Raw genomic sequence first — 18,650 nt, forward strand, 5'->3', positions numbered from 1 at the left:
GTCTATGCTAAACTCACAAAACAGTACTTAAGACAAGGATATTAATATTTCCAATTGGCCAGCAAACTCCACACTAACAAATAACAACTTGGTTTCCTGTTTTTTCATCACCCACCTCAGCTGCAATACATCCTTAAAAAAAGATGAGTAATTCAAGTCCATATGGCTAATCTACCTAGATTCCCTTTATAGTCTATGCTCCTTTAGAGATTTAGAGAAGTAGCTTAGTATAAACTGCTCTGAACTTCTCCCAAGGGAGAAGTTCTCTCTATATTACAGACATCTTACAGAAATTAATTTCAGTTAGCTAACATTAATTTTCTTAAATAGCTCCCCTTCCCTTCCCCTCATGTCCCCAGTACTTCTGTACTACAGCATCTCATGCCTCAACATCACCAGCTATCTCAAAGGCATCAAGACCTACTTTGAGGCAGCACAGATGAGCAGCCTTGTACCTACTTTCAAGGTTCCTTCTTACCCAGACAACCTGAAAGTTCATTTAAAACTAGTGAAGACAGCAGAACAAGGAGGTGAGGGTAGGGCAACTGGGGGGTGCAGTTGACAGAAATGTCTACAAAATGGTAATGCCTACTTGCACAGGAAATAGTATTCTTGCAGAATACTATTCTTGCAGAATACTGTGGCTGAACTACAGAAATTCAGAAATCTTAGTAGTCTCAAATCTAAACACTGAAACATTGAACTTCACTTTCTTTATGCTAGTCACAGGCCTTTAACAGAACAAGCCTTTGACAAAAATCACCACTTTAACCCCTTAACTCTGCTCCTCGTAGCCATGTGGAAGATGTACCTCCTTCCAAACCTCTTCAATTTTTCTCTCTATATCAACCTGTATGGACAAGATTTCTCTTTGTCTCATGGCCTACTAAGAAAAAACAAACTTGTGACCTCAGTGTGACAGCTAGAGACACTGTAACTTACTGAGTTCCAACCTCCTTTCTAGTCTAAAGCTTTCCTATCTATTTTTGACAATTCTTTTAATCTCTGCAATATTACCTTTGTGAAACTTCTGCATATACCCACAGATATTCCACACTGATGGTGCAAAATTTACCCTTGATGCTTCTAATCATAGTCCTTCATATAACCACAGATCTCCCATTCCCAGGCTTCAGCTTTTATGCTTCAGTAAAATTTGTCAGTGAGGAAAACTTGGTAATTAAGTTTCAACAGCTGCTCTGTTGGTAGGGCACTACAAAAAGCAGAACATATCCTGTAAATCCATTCCTATGTAATCTACAGGTGCTCAATTACAGTAATATTCTCACCAACACTTCTATTAAAGCTCCTTTACAATAGCAGTCATAAAAACATGTAACAAGGGAGAAGAATTAAGTAAAATTCAATGAACAGCAGTTCAGATTCACTTAGTTTGAGATGTAAAAAGATTGTTAGGTGAAAGTGATGCATCTGGTATTATGTCAAGTGTTAGTAACTGAAAGCAGTATCATAATATATTATTACATTTCAAAGAGGACTGTTCTGTACAATTTACTTAACAGCATTCAAGAAGAACCATTTCTTGGTTTTGTTTGGTTGGGTTTTGTTTTGGTTTTGGTTTTTGTTTTTTGGTTTTTTTTTGGGGGGGGGGTGTTGTGTGGTTTTTTTTTGTTGTTGGGGGTTTTTTTGTTTGTTTGTTTTTTTTTTTTAAACACAAATGTATCATTTCACAATACTTTTTAGATAAAATCCTGAATAAAATAGCTATATTTCTGCCAAGTAATAATAGCATAACACATCAGTTTTACTGTGCAATTTTTCTCTAGTTATGTAAAAGTCAAAACTTCCTGAAATTCAACATACTGGTAACTTCCGTTTAACTGTGAGAAAAACACTTTTACATTTCTAACCAGAAAATACATATCCTTTCAAAAGGCTTACCAGTGATTTGAAGCTGTGATTTCATGGAAAACCCACTGGATGGTCCTGATCTGGACCCACTGCCAGCCATAATATGGGCTGGATCTTGAATCTGGATGAAGAGACAATGTAAACATTTGAATCCTTGGAAACTCAAAAATTAAATCTTTTCTTTTTTTTTTTTTTTTTTTGACATGTAGATACACTGTATTGCAGACAAAACCACCCCACTTGTTTCTGTCATAGTTCCTTTCCCCAATGCACAGAAAATGGTTTACAAAGGGATTAGTCTCTACTATTACATGATCTGTAAATATTCGTGTCCTAGGCAAAAAAAGTCTTTTGATTTTGTCCCTTCAATTTGCCAGTTACCTGAGAGTGAATGATGTTCTAATTGCAAGGTTTGCTGTACCTCTTATGTCCGAAAATATCTGCCTATTTGGTTGCTGTAAGACCTAGGTAAGAAGTTTGTCCTCCTATGCCAAGTATTACTTAGTTAAAAATAGGAAAAAGAAAACCACAGTTCACAAGCATAGGAAAAATGCTAAAAAATTAAATTAAAAAGGGAATTCAGTTAAACTTGCTTCTGTATGTCTGTCTTTCATTTGATCAGATCAAGTCTACAGACAGGGGCTGTAATTCTACAAAGCCCTTCACTAAAAGAAGAAATATATCACTTCTGAAAAAGGCTAAGATAACCTTCATTTACAGTCCAACCTTCCCTCCTACACACCCCAACCCTCACACCTGTGCCAGCCTGATCCTCCCAGCACCAAAGCAAGCAGGTATTCCGCCTACTATTTGAACTTAATTCAATAATTGGTTTGGGGGGGGCAGAGAGGAGAAAGTGGACAATATGCATCATATAGCTTTGATATGAACAGACAGAAATTGTGTGCTATTACATTAAAAGTAAGTATCACTTCAAAAATATCCAGATAACCTTGTCTCCTATTAATTTTGAAAACACATTTTCAGCTCAACATCCCTTACCAACTAAACTAGATACATATCAGTAAGTCCTCTACAGTAGATTACCCACTGGAAAATGAATGAGTTATTGAAGACTCCAAACTACCTGCTGGATACAACTTCCAGACTATGTACTGCAGTCCTGCTCATGCCACAGTCCCTCCTTCATGCCATTTCCTCACCATCTCCTGTGGTCATAACCTACTGCAGAACCATTCATCCACCTATATGTCTGACCCATCTCTCTCTGGGCTCCCATGTGTTGTGAGGCTCAGCTACTGTAGTCAAAGGGCTGACTTTTCAGCACATGCCCATCTCCCAGCCCACTGTTGCACATCTCTGGTCAGCCACCGAATCCGAATCCCAAAGCAGATCAAGTACCATATGCTAGTGCTCAGGCCATTTTCTGCACACAACATTATTTCCAACAAGGAAAGTAACGTTAGCTTAAGCTGCTGCTATCTGCATCTTGAGTACGAAGAGCTGTATGTATGAACTTACCAACTGATAAGAGCACAAGCAGTCTACAGAAGTGCACATCTCACCCTCTGCATGCCATGCAAAACAGAATTTGTAAAAGCAGACTGGATCTGAGTAGTGCAACCTTCTCTTTAGAGGCTGCAGTCTGAAGCAAAAGTCTATACATTGTGACAATTACTGTGAAACTGATAATTCCACAGGTATTTTGAAAGTGGTAAAACGGGAAGTGCTTGCTAGTGTTAACTACTGGAGAATGACATCACCAAAAAAAGTACTAATGACTTGCTTAAATAATATAGAGACATTAGTAGAGTTCAGTACTGTTAATTACTAGATTCCAGATGCGAATCACACTAATCTAAATCCTGTTAGAGTGAAAAAACTTTTAATGTAAATATTTAAAGAATAGTCTAAATTTAAAAGATTTAGAGGACAATTCTTAGTTTTGATCCTGTGATTAGTGCTACCAAACTCACTAGCTATTCTTTACGCTTTAAGTGGTCAAATAGCATCTAGACCAATAGAGACATATTGGATAGCCTAAAGGAGTTCGCATTTACAGAAGAGCTGCTATTTTCCACTTGGAGAAATAACTCTGCACATAATACAATTACTGAAGGTGATAATTTTCAGTTGAAGTCATACAGTAAACACATACGGAATACAACATTCATTGAGACGCGTATGTTAAAGCTAACTTTAATTTCTAAGCCTGCAAAATACACTCATTAAAACGACTTCATTAATATTTTATAATTTTAATTGAGAATATGCAGCAAAAATTCTAGAAGTGTAATCATATCTGAAATGACTGTCCTTCAAACATTTGAGTTAGCATGTGTATACATGCAACTGTGTATGTAGGGAGACATAGTTTCCACTAACAGCTAGCTTAAGATTTCAAAAATCTACTGCCTCCCAATACTTATAAAAAAAAAAATAAACTACATTACACATTTTTTAGTTCTCTTAGCTGCCATAAAGTTTCTAATTATTTTTGAACAGTAAAACTGAAGTGCCTTATTTTATCGCATGCCTGCTAAAAAAAGAGGCTCTCCACTTAAAGCAAACTCCATTAGTTAACCAGGAAAAAGAAGTTGCAGAGAAAGAAGCAGCAAGCAATGATTTACCTGTGCCCCGTATTTCAATATTTCTCATCATGTTTTCGAATACCTTGACTTCAGTGCCTCTTCCACTCCCCTTAACTGTCAGCGGAAAAATACTCAGCAAGCAGAACAGCTGATTCCCAGCCAGACATCCAGCAAGGAATAATCACTGAACTCACACTTTTCCTCTCAGCTGGGCACTAATTTAAGACTCTTCCCTGCCATGCATGTATATACTCCCATCCAGATTTTTCATAATTCATAGAAGTTTCATCAACTTTGATATCTCCATCAACTTTTAGCTGGAATGGATCAGCAATTAACAAAGTCTCTAGCACAACACACAGGAAAAGTAGAAGTCAATAGCAGAACAGGATCAGCAAGAGGCATTATACACATCTTTTTCCTAGGAAAGAACGCTAAAATATATTAATTAGTCAAATAAGAATTTGTGATGAACTACACTTTGAAGAAGCACAAAGAGAATGCAAAAGACATTAACTCCACAAGTCACACTGATCAGGCTGATTTCTATATTTAAACTTAATTTTTATCATTTAACTCCTCTTTGTTCATATACCAAATACACACACAAATTAAATCTGCTTGGTAAGAATTTACTTTACTGACAGCTATTATTAATGGTAACACTGCACATGATTTCAACTCAAAAACATCCTAGGGCTACTTATAAACAATCACTAAATAAAACAAATACTCTTCAATCATTATTAAAATACTTCCATTTAGTTTTATTACTATAGAAACAATATTTAGTGTTCTATGAAAAGCAAATGTTTAAGACAAGCAGTTCTGTCAGCAACTGGGTGTGAATAGGCCATCATGTGTGAACACCAACACGCATTTTAACTTCACTAGACCTGTGGACTCCATGCCAGTGCAAAGGAGTACAATGATTGCTTTCAAACTGTCTTATAAATAATAATTTTTATTAACAAAAATATAATTTGAGAAATCACTATAAACTAGGTATATCTGCTTCATCAGGTCACTGTAATGCAACAAGTAGTTCCACAAGTTCAAACTGTTATTCCAAACAAATGAGAATGTGTACTCAGGTTTCTTTTCTGCAGTAGAAAATTACACACATTTTCACAAACATTTAGGGATTTGGTCTGACTTCTGTTAGTTTGTCTGTTCTTGTTTTGTTTGGTTTGTTTGTTGTTTTTTTTTTTTTTGTTTTGTTTTTTTTGTTGTTGTTGTTTCTTTGGTTTTGCGTTTGTTGGTTTTGTTTTGTTTTTGTTTGGTTTTAATTATTGTAAACTTATATTGCCATTTTTTCCCTCAGATGCAGCCACCCACTTCCAAGAAACCTGCCAGAATTTGAAATTTAGAAACATTAGTTGAAAGGTTTGAAAACTGTGACAGAGCGAGCGAGCCAGCATAACAGACACTCAGAGCATGATCACGTAAGTATAATTTTCTTAAAAATGAACAAGACAAAGTATTTGATATATAAAAAGATATAATACAGAAAAATGTGAATTAATATCTTCTTGTCTTTAAAAATAAGCCACTCAAATGCTTGCCTGAATTTCTTCGGTGGCTGCATACCTACTTCCAGGTAGGCTTGTTTTTATAACATGCTATCCTAATGTGTAAATTATTACATAAATTATACTCAGCTTCATAACTGCATATGTCATTGTACTCAGCCAAGTTTGAACAAACATTGCTTAAATTAAATCCACCCCATAGTAGGAAACTTGGTTCACACATTCTTTCAGGATTCAGTTCTTTGAAATCCACCTCTAACTAGAGTGCCTTCTCAGAAGCCTCTCCAACAGCACGACCTGATGCTGTTAGGCCAAAGTGCATCATTTCCAGTGGCGTTTTAATCTAAGACAGCGAACTTAATCAGATTTTTTTGTGCGAATAGTGAGGAAGAAAGAATATATTCTAGAGGAGCACAGCCCAGATGCTACAAACACTTTCAGAAAAAGGAAGGCAGAAAGGGAGGATCCTCATTTATTTTTAAGAAATCGTGAGAAAGAGTGGGGAGAGAAGCAACTTTAAGTGCTTCTTGGTTAAAACAAAATAAGGGCAGAGATGGGCAGGAGCTTTCTACCCCACAAAATCAGACAGTATAAATAGAAGAAAAATTCTATCAAGGGCTTGAGAGATCTTCAGAATGTCACACAAATTTAACTTATAGTGATTTTATTCAGCAATGGGCTTCACCTGTTAAAAAACTGACCTATTAAAGAAGGTAATTTTGTTTCCTATTTATTTGAAAGAAGTCACAATTAGGTCAGAATAAAATCCCGTGACTATATATTATACATACATAGCTTTGAAAATATGTTGGCACATGCTCTTTATAATTTAAAAATTACTGAAATAATTGCACATTGTTGGCTATTGAGAGCCTTATGTTTAGTAATTAATTTTAAAGACAGGCTAAATTGCTGTTTACAGGTGCACCAATTCACAGTGTATTTGCTGTTTCAAAAATCCAGAAAAAAAAAGGCATAATGAAAAAAATTCTTTAATATACCTAGTAATTTAACAATGGTTTTGAAAACCTCACTGTGTAACACAGGAATACAGACTTTTGGAAAAAGTGTAAAGTATATAAATCTTTGTTTAATAAACTGCATGCAAGATGTAACATGTCCCCTTTGCAATAGTTTTTTTTTATCAAAATGTATGTGAGTTACTGAGAGTTAAGAAGAGATTAGACTAGATATTTCAGAGGAAGTTTGAAGTCACCTGTTTACATTAATACTGCACTTTTCTGAGTGTGAAAAATTAAATACAAATGCTTCCTCTCCTTTTCCCAAAAGACTGAAACCTCATTTTCATTGAAGGCATGCATGTTGTGGAGAAGTTCTTTTCTCTTAAATGTTAGATATAATTATCCAGTAAGCCTAGGCAGAGACAGGTAGTTTGGAAACTTATTTATCAAACTGGCAGTTACTTTAACTGTTCAAGTTTCATCTTTTAAGTAAAATGTGTTTTGACAAAGCTGTTTTTTATTGTTTAATATTTTTATGTGTATTTTTTTTGCTTGTTTGTTTGTTTCCTAAAATGAGTTTCAAGGCATGGTCAGTTTTGCCCAAACAAGTAAGAAGACATACAGAAAGAGACTGCTAAGTAATCAACCAGGAATAACAGACACAGATTATAAATGTTGAGTACACACTGGAAATGGGAATGACTGAGGTTTAAATCAAGGGATATTTATATAAGGAATGGAAACAAAGAGGGTTTTAACAGCAGAATGAAGTTTAGCACCCTTGGTCATTACTGCACGTGAGCAGCACTACACATGTTCACTGAAAATGCAGTCAAACCAAAGTAGTCTCTGCCATAACACATCTGTTGAAATTGGAAATCCAGATGCCTAAATTGTTTTTTGAACAAATGTGAAGTACAGTGAATACGGGGTCCAAAAACAGACTCTAGTTTGAATTACTGAGCTGTTGTTGTCGTATCTCCACTGCTATCAGTAACTCTACTCACCAGATTAGAACCAGAACTGATATTTCAGTTAGGGCTATTGGCACACCTCCCTTTTGCTGCGTACACACTCAGTTTAACTATTTACAAAACTAACATACATGCAGCTGTTCTGATAAGAATTAGTGAGATGCAGACGCAAAGACAACACTTGATCTAATTCAATATACTAGCTAAAAATATATTTGTGGGAAGTACAATTTAATCAGTTTGGGAAGCAGCCCAAGTGACATGACCTTCAGAACCTGCAGTGAGGAAAAAGCAAGATATATAAACCACAACACACAGGAGAAGAGGTGCCCAAATTCTGTCCTTTCCTTACTGTGGACTTGCTAATGAGAAATCCTTGACACTGAAGTAGAAACTTCATCCGTTATACTATCTTAAAAATGTATATTTTACATTTCTCCCTGACCCATGCATACAATAAAAGAATGGTTTTTATTGATAACAAAGGACAGTCCTTGCAGCAATAAAACTAAGGAGTGTCTGTGTCAAGACCAGGATACCTTCACTCTGGTAAGACTACAGCACAGATGACTGACCAGCAAAAGAGCCTGTGCTTTAAAGACAGAATGCCAACAGGGTTATGTCACATCACATGTTATTCCTTTTCCTGCTAGCCCAACAGGAAAATATACTGCAGCTATGAAGATATGGATATTCCAAATAAGGAAAAAACAACTAGCATTAGCCTTCACTTAAGATTTATGGAGGCTGAAACAAACCAGATTCTAAAGCAAAGGACTAGTGTAAAACAACTCTTGACTCCCAAAGGATATAAAATATCCATCTATAAAGTAGTTTGTTGTCACCAAAAGGAATCCAAAGCATGACAAACAGTTGACAGATATCATTAGTTCCATCCTCCATGTTGCCCATAAGAGACATTGACTATACCACGTCAATACACAGAAGCATCCTAGTGCTTCTAAGTACACAAATGTGAAAGAAAGAGTAAATTAAATGTATGAGATAATGAGTGTGAGTAGGTAAAATTGAGACTTAAAAAGCAAATACCACATTCCCTTCCTGTAAAGTCTCACACCAAGTTTTGTTACACTCATTTCCTGCAACCTCATACACAACATGAATGATAATCAGTCTGGCACCATACTAATATTCTACAACAGGATCAAAAGATGGCTCTATTCCGAGTCATGAACAGATTTTAAATGACAGTAGCAAAGACCAAGGAACTAGAGACTAACAGCCTTAAACACCTTTTCTAAAAACACTCAGACAATTATTTATGCAACACCAATCCTCAGCACGGATTCCTTGTTTTTCCTAAATATCTACCACTTCAAAACAGAGCTGAACATGGGAAACTTCTGAATCCAAAGTTTCTAAATTGGAAAAGCTGAGAAACATTTAAGCTGACTATAAAAACAAATAGATTGCCCAAGGAAAGACAGATAACTTCTGAAACATTGTGGCTAGACACCAGAGATATTCACACTGTAACTTTTACCTCCATACAAGGGATCACCAGTGATCCTTACACAAAGAGCGCAGATTTGAAAAACTGGTCCATCAACTTCAACCTACAGAGACAAATGCTTCCAACAGCACTGCTTGCAATCCAAATTCAACTATGTCTTCAGGCCTCCCAAACTGAAGACTTACATCAAAATTATCAAGAATTCATTCAATAGCATTTCTATGCAACAAGAAGCCCGCTTGTATAATCTGTATCTCAGCAGAAATATTTCATGTTACTTTTTTCTACATACATATAGTATTTGATATTGAATAAAGAATGGGGGAAAAGACATGTAAAGAAATAGTACTGCAATATACAAAATTCAAAGAAAAACAACATCATGTAATTTGACAGTTTTTTCCCCTGATGTAGTACATCAGTAATTACCCAACCACAAACTGTTCTTAGACTAAAACTGTGGCAGGCAGGACAAAAGGGACAAAACAGGCTTTGCCACCAATTCAGATAACTTGCCAATGAATTTCCTTCCTAACTAAAAGGACAGCTTTTCTTAACTTTTAAGAAATGTTCAAAGATGGAAAAAGAAGACAAAAGTGTATGTGAGCATCATATGCCTTTCACTTGATTCCAAAAAGCCTGGCAAGAAGAGCCACTGCAGAGAGCTGCACAAGATAATTAAAACCATTTGTGAAAACAAAGAGATAGTCTATTTTTATTTCAGCCATTTCCTTCTCATGGTACAATCCATTTCAAAGAGGACAACAATTCATATATGCAAACCACTAAGCTAAAACTGGTTCACTGATGTAATCTCAGAAATACAGAAATACTTAAAATGGCTGGTTCTTAAATACCACTGTTGGAAAACAAGATATATTAAAGTTGGCATGCATGTTAACCCACATTAGAGAGAATTAAACTGATATTAGGAAGACACAGAAGAAGAGAGTGAAACTGGCATCGTTATAACTACCACAAACTTAACCAGGTTTTTAAACTGCTGGATTTACTGGTACTAACTGGACATTAACTGGATTAACTCCTGCATTTTACTAACCACTGCTTGGAGAAATTAATTTTGGCCTTTTAAACACTTTTAAAAAAATATTTTGTAATAATATAGTTTCAACACAATACTGCATTGACTCAGAACTACATTTCATCTTAATACTTCTGTGATGAGGTTTCAGGAAAATTTTTCAGTGGTAGTACACAACCACAACAATATTACAATCTGTGGACTGAAAGGTAAACAGTTACCTTGCTACTGCAAAGCAAGACAAATTGCTTTTCATTCAAGAACACAGATATACAAGCCAATTCCTTTTATGGTTGAAAGTACCCAGGAGTTATCATGGTCTAACAATACACTCAAAGTAAAAGTTTTGTGGTGTTTTATTCATTTCATGATTGGCAGAATTATTTTCCTAAGCCCCCTCTTCTGGAAGCTTACCCTATCGGTCAAGATTTTTAAATCACTGTTGGTTGCCTTTTCTTGATGGAATAACAAATCCCTGAAGGTATGAGTACAGGACATTTTTACTTATGAAAGAAAACTAATAAAATTTAGCTCCCAAACCTGTCTCCATAGTAAGTAGTTGCATTGGATTTACATGGCAAGGTTTTGTTAGCAGGGGGGACTGCAGGGGTGGCCACTGTGAGAAGAGCCCTTCCAGCTCCAGCCTGCTCCAAAACAGACCCACTGCTGGCCACAGCTGAGCCTGTCAGCGATGCTGGTAGCATCTCTGTGATAACATATTTAGGAAGAGGCAAGAAACACTGTGCAGCAGCTGTGTGAGAGAGGGGTGAGAAGATGTGAGAGAAACAACTTGGCAAACACCAAGGTCAGTGAAGAAGGGGGAGGAGGTGCTTCAGGCAACAGAGAAGAGATTTCCCGGCAGCCCATGGAGACCATGGTGAAGCAGCCCGTTCCCCTGCAGCCCACGAAGGGCTAACACTAGAGCAGATCTCCAGCCTACAGCCCATGGAGGAGCCCACACCAGAGCAGGCTCCCGAGAGGAGCTGCTGTCCATGGAGAGGTGCCCATGAAAGAGCAGGTTTCCTGGCAGGACCTCTGGCCTGTGGGGGACCCATGCTGGAGGAGTGTGTTCCTGAAGGACTGCACCCCATGAAAAGGGAGCCACACTGGAGCAGTTCTTGAAGAACTGCAGCCGTGGGAAGAAGTTTGTGAAGGACTGTATCCTATGTGAAGGACCCCATACTGGAGCACAGGAAAAGTGTGAGGAAGAAGGACTGGCAAATATGGAGTGTTACAAACTAACTGCAATCTCCATTCCCCACCCCTCTGTGCCACTCAGGTCAGGGAAAAGGTAGAGAGTTGGGAATGAAGGAATGAACCTGAGCCTGGAAAAAAGAAGGAAGGATTTGGTGTGTGTGTGGGGAGATGCTTTTAGTTTTGATTTCTTACTATCCTACTCTATTTTTAATTGGCAATAAATTAATCTTCCCCAAGTTGAGTCTGTTTTGCATATGATGGTAACTGGTGAACGATCTCCACGTCCTTATCTTGACTAACAAGCTTTTTCAATCTTCTTTTCTCCTCTCTCCTGATGAAGAGGGAGAGTGACAGAGAGGCTTGGTGGGTACCTGACAGCCAGCCATGGTTAACTCATCACACTGGCCTACTGTGACCACTGCAATTCAGTTACATCACATTTCTTTTAGGAAGGTTTAAAGGAAATTCAGCTTCTAACATACAAATCAAACTCACGATCTGAAACCTACCATCTGACAATAGTATGAGCAGAGAGTTTATGCCCTAAAGAGGTGAAGGTTCCAGAACTGGGGGTGATTGACTATACAGTGGACCAACTACTAAGAATGAGCAATTTTCTTCTTTCATACTGAAATATCCTTTAAGCGCCTCCAAATAGCAAAGTTCCTCTGACCATACACAATTCCTGTTATTAAGACGGTTAAGACTGTTATTATAGATCTCTAACAAAAAAGGCATCAAGTTCTAGCAATTAGAACTCTCACATCCTGTAGAAATGAATTGCAGCTTTCCCTCTTAATTCTTCCACTTCCTTGCACTGTGAACCAGGTCCTACATGGAGCTTTGCAGATAGTATGGCCAGACAGTTACAAGCAGTCACTATTAAACAGTGCACTAGCAGTAAGCTGACCAAGTATCTGAAAGCATTTAGCCCTGTCTTTCAGTAGCACCTGTTTCATAAACATCATATTCTACAGCACACAGCCTTGGTTATGGTTTACCTAAGTAAGACTGTACCCTAACAACAGAAATACATATATTTGTTTTGCAATTTAGAGATGATGTGTTTCTCAACACTACAGATTTTATCACAAAGGACAACTCTGAGCACAAAGAAGCATTGAAGTGAAGAAGTCCAAGATCATTACAAAACAGAGTTACCAAAAGCAGCACTATTTTTTGTTCTGTCTGCCCTAAAAAATCTCATTTAGCCCTAATAGCAACATTAATGCTTCAGCTGGCTCTGAGGCTAAGAGGTTCCTACAAAGCAAAAATTCCAGTCTTGAGCATCTCAGTCAAATACTAACGTTGGTGTTAGAACCAGGTTATTTTAGACCTTACCATAAACACACTAAAAGGAAATTTTCTGTAGAACTTTACACAAAGTATCTTCCCACCTCTTGCTATGAGAAGGGGAAGGAAAGAATTTTTCTGGAGACCTCCGCCTCTCGCTGCTTTAGCTACATGACACAGTAGTGACACAAGGTGGTCACACAAGTCCACAAGCCATAAGCTACTTATTAATTTTTTAATTAGGGCAATGAAATAATTTTAATGTGATCTCCCAGGGCAAAAATATTAAGTAAATGTTCCAAGTTTTTCCTCCCTTTAAGCAATTTTTTTATTTGCAATCTATTAACTGATGATTGCCTGGAAGAGATATTTCAAATCATCTCCCTTTTATCCATCTTTTTGCAGTTTTAACAGTTTTTCTGAAATGCAAGAATTTAGTAGAAATAGTCAGGAAAAGTACAAATAACATTTCCATATTTAAAAGATATTAAAGGATTAAAAGTCATTTCACATAGAAGACATGAGCGAAACTTGAAAAAATAAAAAATACACTATAAAAAAAACTAAAATTTTGACTGTTATGAAGTGACCAAAAAATTAAGAACAGGGAGACAAAATATATAGAAAAGCCACTGACTTTAAAGTTGTGGTACAAAGCCTTGAGAAAAATTTCACACAGGCTGAGAAAAGTTTGTTTAGTTTTACTCTCAAACATTTTTGAACATGGTCTAAGATGTCAAGCAGCATTTATATGTTATCCCTCAGAACCTTCCTATGTATATTATTGTTCTCCCCGATGCTGTGCATTCAAAAAGAATATCTAAAAATGATCTGAAAGTAACATAAATGAAAATGTGTTACTGAAAGAGCATATGAGAAAACAAGGGTATCCTAAAATGAGCACATACTTCTAAGAATTGCTTTCTAATTTCCTCTCAAATGTTTTCTGGGTTGTTTTGTTTGTTTGTTTGTTTTGTTTTTAATAGAACCACGCAATAATTTAGGCTAGAAAGGACCTCTGGAGGTCATCCTGTCCAACACCTTCCCAAAACAGGGCCAACTTCAAAGTTAGACCAAGCTGCTCAGTGTCTCAAAAATGTTCAGTCACTAAACTAGTAGCATGAAGCAAGTTGTAATAAAGGTATCTCAACAGATATTCAAGTTTCCAGATACAGTGACAACCAAGTGGCTCTGTGGTTTTACACAAATGCATATTCTATTTTCCTAACACATAAATGTGCACAAATGGGTTACATTCTTAGGATTTCAGGCCTTTCACATATCCCTGTCATACTGCTACTAAAAGTTTTCTAGAGAAACAAAACATATTTAACATGAAAGTTAAAATATGAAGCTAAAGATGCATTCCTTAGAAATTTTGTTCCTCTTGATGTTTGCAATAATATGGAGAAATAGAGTGAATAAAGTGAAACAGGTGAACTCCAAAGACAGCTTCCTCTTCAATTACAAGCCAGCTTTCATTCCACAAGAGATTTCTCACAGTCAAGATAATTTACTTTTTTCAGGACTTCATGTAAACTGTAAATCCAACTGCTTTAGTAAAACCATCAGGCAAGTCTAATAGTTATAAAAAAATTATGTGGCAAGATTTTTTTTTATATTATTTGATTCTCAGAAGTGTAATGATTTTTCCAGTATGTCTTTGTACATTCAAATCATGTGTGTCCCAATTGAAAGACTGAGAACTTCTAAGCTAACTCCTTTTGAAGCATTCTCCATCTCACTGTTTTCCAAAAATTAAATCTGGGTTTAGTGAATGTAATAGCTATTCCTTCAACACCTTAGGATATGTGTTTCCCTGCACCTTTTATTAATAAAAGTCCATATAAATATGCTTCCCTTTCTATCAATCTAGGTTTCTTTTTGGTTTTGTTCTTGACTTTCTCTGCTTCTCAATTTTCTACACTTGTTCATATTGTACACATTCAAGGAAAATTTAAATAATTTCTGAAAGTTGTATATTAAAATAAGCCTATTCCTTTTTAGCTTGTATTAGCTTAAAAAAAAATGTTGCCTTATGGCTTTCTATGCCTCACTGATGGAAATACTTGCGCAAACATATTCCTATTTTGTTACAGACCCATTTTTTACCTCCTGTACTCTAATCTTCCTAAAAACTCCTTGCACATGCCTTTCAGAAATACTGTTGTCAACTTGTCTTTTTTGTTATGGCATCTTTTAGAATGGCAACAGCATTTTTCCAGTGATCACAGTCTTTGAACTCTCACTATACCTTCCTTTATCTGATTTGCTGTAGCTATGTCCGCATCATCAAGCAGTGAAATGTAACAGAAGCAGAGCTAGGAAGACAGGTCTGTAGACCCAATACTGACATTGTACACATTTCTGGAGTTTTATTTTGGAAAAGCTATATTCTGATGCCAAAGCCCCATACCAGCTGGACTGCAGCTTCCAGTTTAGTTTCATCCAAAAGCAATTCAGCTTCCTTGATCCAAGCCCATTTCGTAAGTCAAATCAAAGTACAGTCTGTGAGAACAATCAGAGGATTAATTTCCGAAGTGCACTCCTTGTCCAAATGAAAACAATAAAAATACTAATACAGATGCATCCTCTGTTTCCACATCACTAATTCCACTCCAGTATGCATTCTGGCCTTATGGAAAACCTCCATGGTCTAAGTTATGTCCACTGATTCAAGCTCATGCGTTTGCATTACTTCTCTTCCTTTAATTCTCTGTGAATGTGGATATAAGTATTTTCACGGATGAATATGCTTAGTGACTTGTTTTCCAAAACTTCTAACATTCAGTCTGCTTTGACAGTTTCAGAGGAGATTCTTTCACAGAACATTTTCCTCTGTAAAAATACAAAAAGTAAACCCCAAAGTTTCCCACTCTCCATTACTGGGATAGATCTGCTTTTCCCTTCTACACAAAATCTAGGATAGAAAATTGCTTTGGCAAAACTACTGGAAAGACATGGCCACAGCAGTTAAAACTAAGTAAATAATAAGGAACTTTTTAGTCAAATAGATTAAGATTGTATTTAAAGTATATATCTCTTTAACTTGAATGATTAATGCTGTAGGTAAAAACCCCAAAACTCTGTCAAAATGTACAAAGCATTTATGTCTTCAAATAGGGAACAGATTGTGTTTCTCTGAGGCCTAAGCAATGAGCTGGACCACAGAACTACTTGTTTCATGTGGAAGGAAGACCAGTGAGTGCATACACCTGTGTATGTTTACACCTGTGCGTTTCTTTTTACATAAACATGTATGTTTCTTTTTACAAAGAGGATAAATTTCAGGAAGTTTTAAGCATCTACAGAGATGATGAAAAACATGTTTCTTCTCCCATTCATTCTATGTGCTAGGGTAAATCACTGTCAAAACTAAAATTTCTGATAAATCTCTGAAGTCACCTTTGAGCTCAGTGAAGCCCATACTGTCCCATGTAAAAGTGAAAAGGTCACTCAACTCTGAGTGACTCTCCACATTCCCAGTTACTGAAAAAAGCAAATGTCACTCCCTTCTTCAAAAGAGCAAGGAGGATGATCCAAGAAGCTACAGGCTAGTCAGTCTCATCTCAATGCCAAGGAAGGTCAGGGAGCAAAGTCTCATAGGAGCCGTTTCCAGACATATTATGCACAAGAAGGTGATTCAGATTAGTCAGCATGGATTTATGAAGGGGAAATCATGTTTGATCAACCTGACATCTTTCTATGACAAGATGACTTGATAGTTTGGAAGACAGCAATGGATGCTGATTATCTTTGACACTGTCTCCTATAACATCCTCATAGACAAGGCGGTGAAGTACGGGTCAGACAGAGGACTGGGGTGCACTGAAAACCTGGCTGAACTGTGAGACTCAAAGGGTTGTGATCAGTAGCACACAGTCCAGTTAGAGGCCCCAGGGGTACATGCTTAGCCAATACTGTTTAACGTCTTCATTTGTGACCTGGGCAATGGGACCAAGCTCACCCAATGAATATGCTGATGAAACAAAAGTTTCACAAAGGGAAGTGCAAAGTTCTGCACCTGTAGAAGAATAAAACAGTAAACGCTGTGGGGCATCTGGACAGAAAGTAACTTTGCAGAAAACACTGGTCCTGTTGAACACAAACTAGCAATGCTTCCTTGCAGAAAAAAAAAAAAAGTCACCAACATCCTGGGCTGAATTACAAAAAGCATCAGAGGAGGATGAGGGAAGTGGTCCTTCCCCTCTACTCAACACTGGTAAGACCACATCTGGTATGCTAGTGTGTCTTGTTCTGGACTCCCCAAATCAAGAGTGACACAGACGTACTGGAGTGACATCAGCAAAGGGCCACAGAAATGATAAAGCGATTGGAACATGACATATGGGGAGAGGCTGAGAGCGCTAGAATTGTTAAGCCTGAAGGAGAGTGCTCAGTAGGATTTTATCAGTGTGTATAAATACTTATCACTGCCTTGAAACCTGTATTATCCCTTCATTATTTATATAACATCAGAGATGAGGAAGTCATTGAATATCATGGTTGACACTGTTTATCCAAAAGATGTTTTACTTTGCTATCGGCAGGTGTCTAACTGTTAATACCTTTAAGAATTTCCTTTATTTCAACACACTCGATGATAGCTTTCCAGAACAAATCTGGACAGTTACCTGTATGTTGCTTCATATCTCTCCCACGGATGTATAAAAGCATCTGTCCCAGTCTCTGAAGTACTTTTAATCAAACTAAATACTTTTTTACATTAAAAATATCCCATGTGTGATAAATTTGGGCTGGAGTATGTTGTGGTTTGAGCCCAGAGGACAACTGAGCACAACACAAACACTCACTCACCCCTTCCTCCCCAGCGCTGGTAAGAAGAAAATTAAGCAAGGGACTCTGGGATCAAGGTAAGGACAGGGAGGGGTGGATCTCCCATTATGGTCACAGGCAAAATATACAACTCATTAGGGGAAGAAAAAAGAACATCATTAATTAAAACACTAACAAAACCAACACTTAACAGACAGGGTGGAACAGTAAGAATCACCACCACATCCAAAAAACACCTTCCCCTCACCCCTCACTTCTTCCCAGGCTTAGCTCTGCTCCCCACCTCTCTATCTCCTCCCCCCCCCCCCCCGCCCCACAGCAGCACAGGGGGCAGGGAATGGGGGGTGCAATCAGTTCACCACTCCTTCCTTCTCAGAAGCAGGTAATGGGGGACAGAATGCCCCACATGATTCTATTCCCCTGGTCCACATGGCTCCCCTCTCACAGGAGACAGTCCTCCATTAACTTTCTCTGACCTGAGTCCCTCCCACGGGCTGCAGCATTTCCCATAAAGCTCCAGCATAGGTCACCCCCACATCTTGCAGCCCTCCCAGCACTAAACTACAACAGCAGCCACTTCTCCTTCCCACAGAGTCCCAGCTTCCTTTACGCTCAACTGCCTGCTCCAGTCTGGGCTCCTCTACAGTCTTTGCGTCTGCCTCTGCTCCACCAGTGGCCTCCACAGGTGACAAGGTGGGTGGCCCTGCCATCTCACCACAGGATACAAGAGGGCTCTGCTCTGCCGCACCTCCTCCCCTTCCTCCTGCTTCCTTCCACTGACCTCAGTGTTCACATGTGTCCTCCTCATAACTCCTCCTCACAAGTCTCATCCCCCTCTCAGATTCCCCTTCTTAAATACATTATCACAGAGGCGCAGCCACCATCACTAACTAGTTCAAGCCTTGGCCAGAGGCGGGTCCAACTTGGAGCCCACGTAGCTTCAAGAAGCTTCTCA

At 37.8% G+C, this 18,650-nt stretch overlaps 1 protein-coding gene across 2 annotated transcripts in view; it reads right to left on the reverse strand.

Annotated features, from left to right (window-relative positions):
* ITCH (itchy E3 ubiquitin protein ligase) overlaps positions 1–18,650 on the reverse strand; it is a 63,986-nt gene that overhangs the window by 35,801 nt on the left and 9,535 nt on the right. For both annotated transcript variants that reach the window (XR_006166075.1, XM_032985051.2), the window contains exon 2: positions 1,903–1,993. Coding sequence is in view for 1 of the 2 variants with exons in the window: in XM_032985051.2 (XP_032840942.1) it covers positions 1,903–1,972 (70 nt within the window). In the remaining variant the exon portion in view is untranslated. The remainder of the gene's footprint in view (positions 1–1,902; positions 1,994–18,650) is intronic.

The sequence above is a fragment of the Tyto alba genome, unplaced genomic scaffold (genome assembly GCF_018691265.1).
Source record: "Tyto alba isolate M040663 unplaced genomic scaffold, T.alba_DEE_v4.0 Super-Scaffold_33, whole genome shotgun sequence".
Lineage (NCBI taxonomy): Eukaryota > Metazoa > Chordata > Aves > Strigiformes > Tytonidae > Tyto > Tyto alba.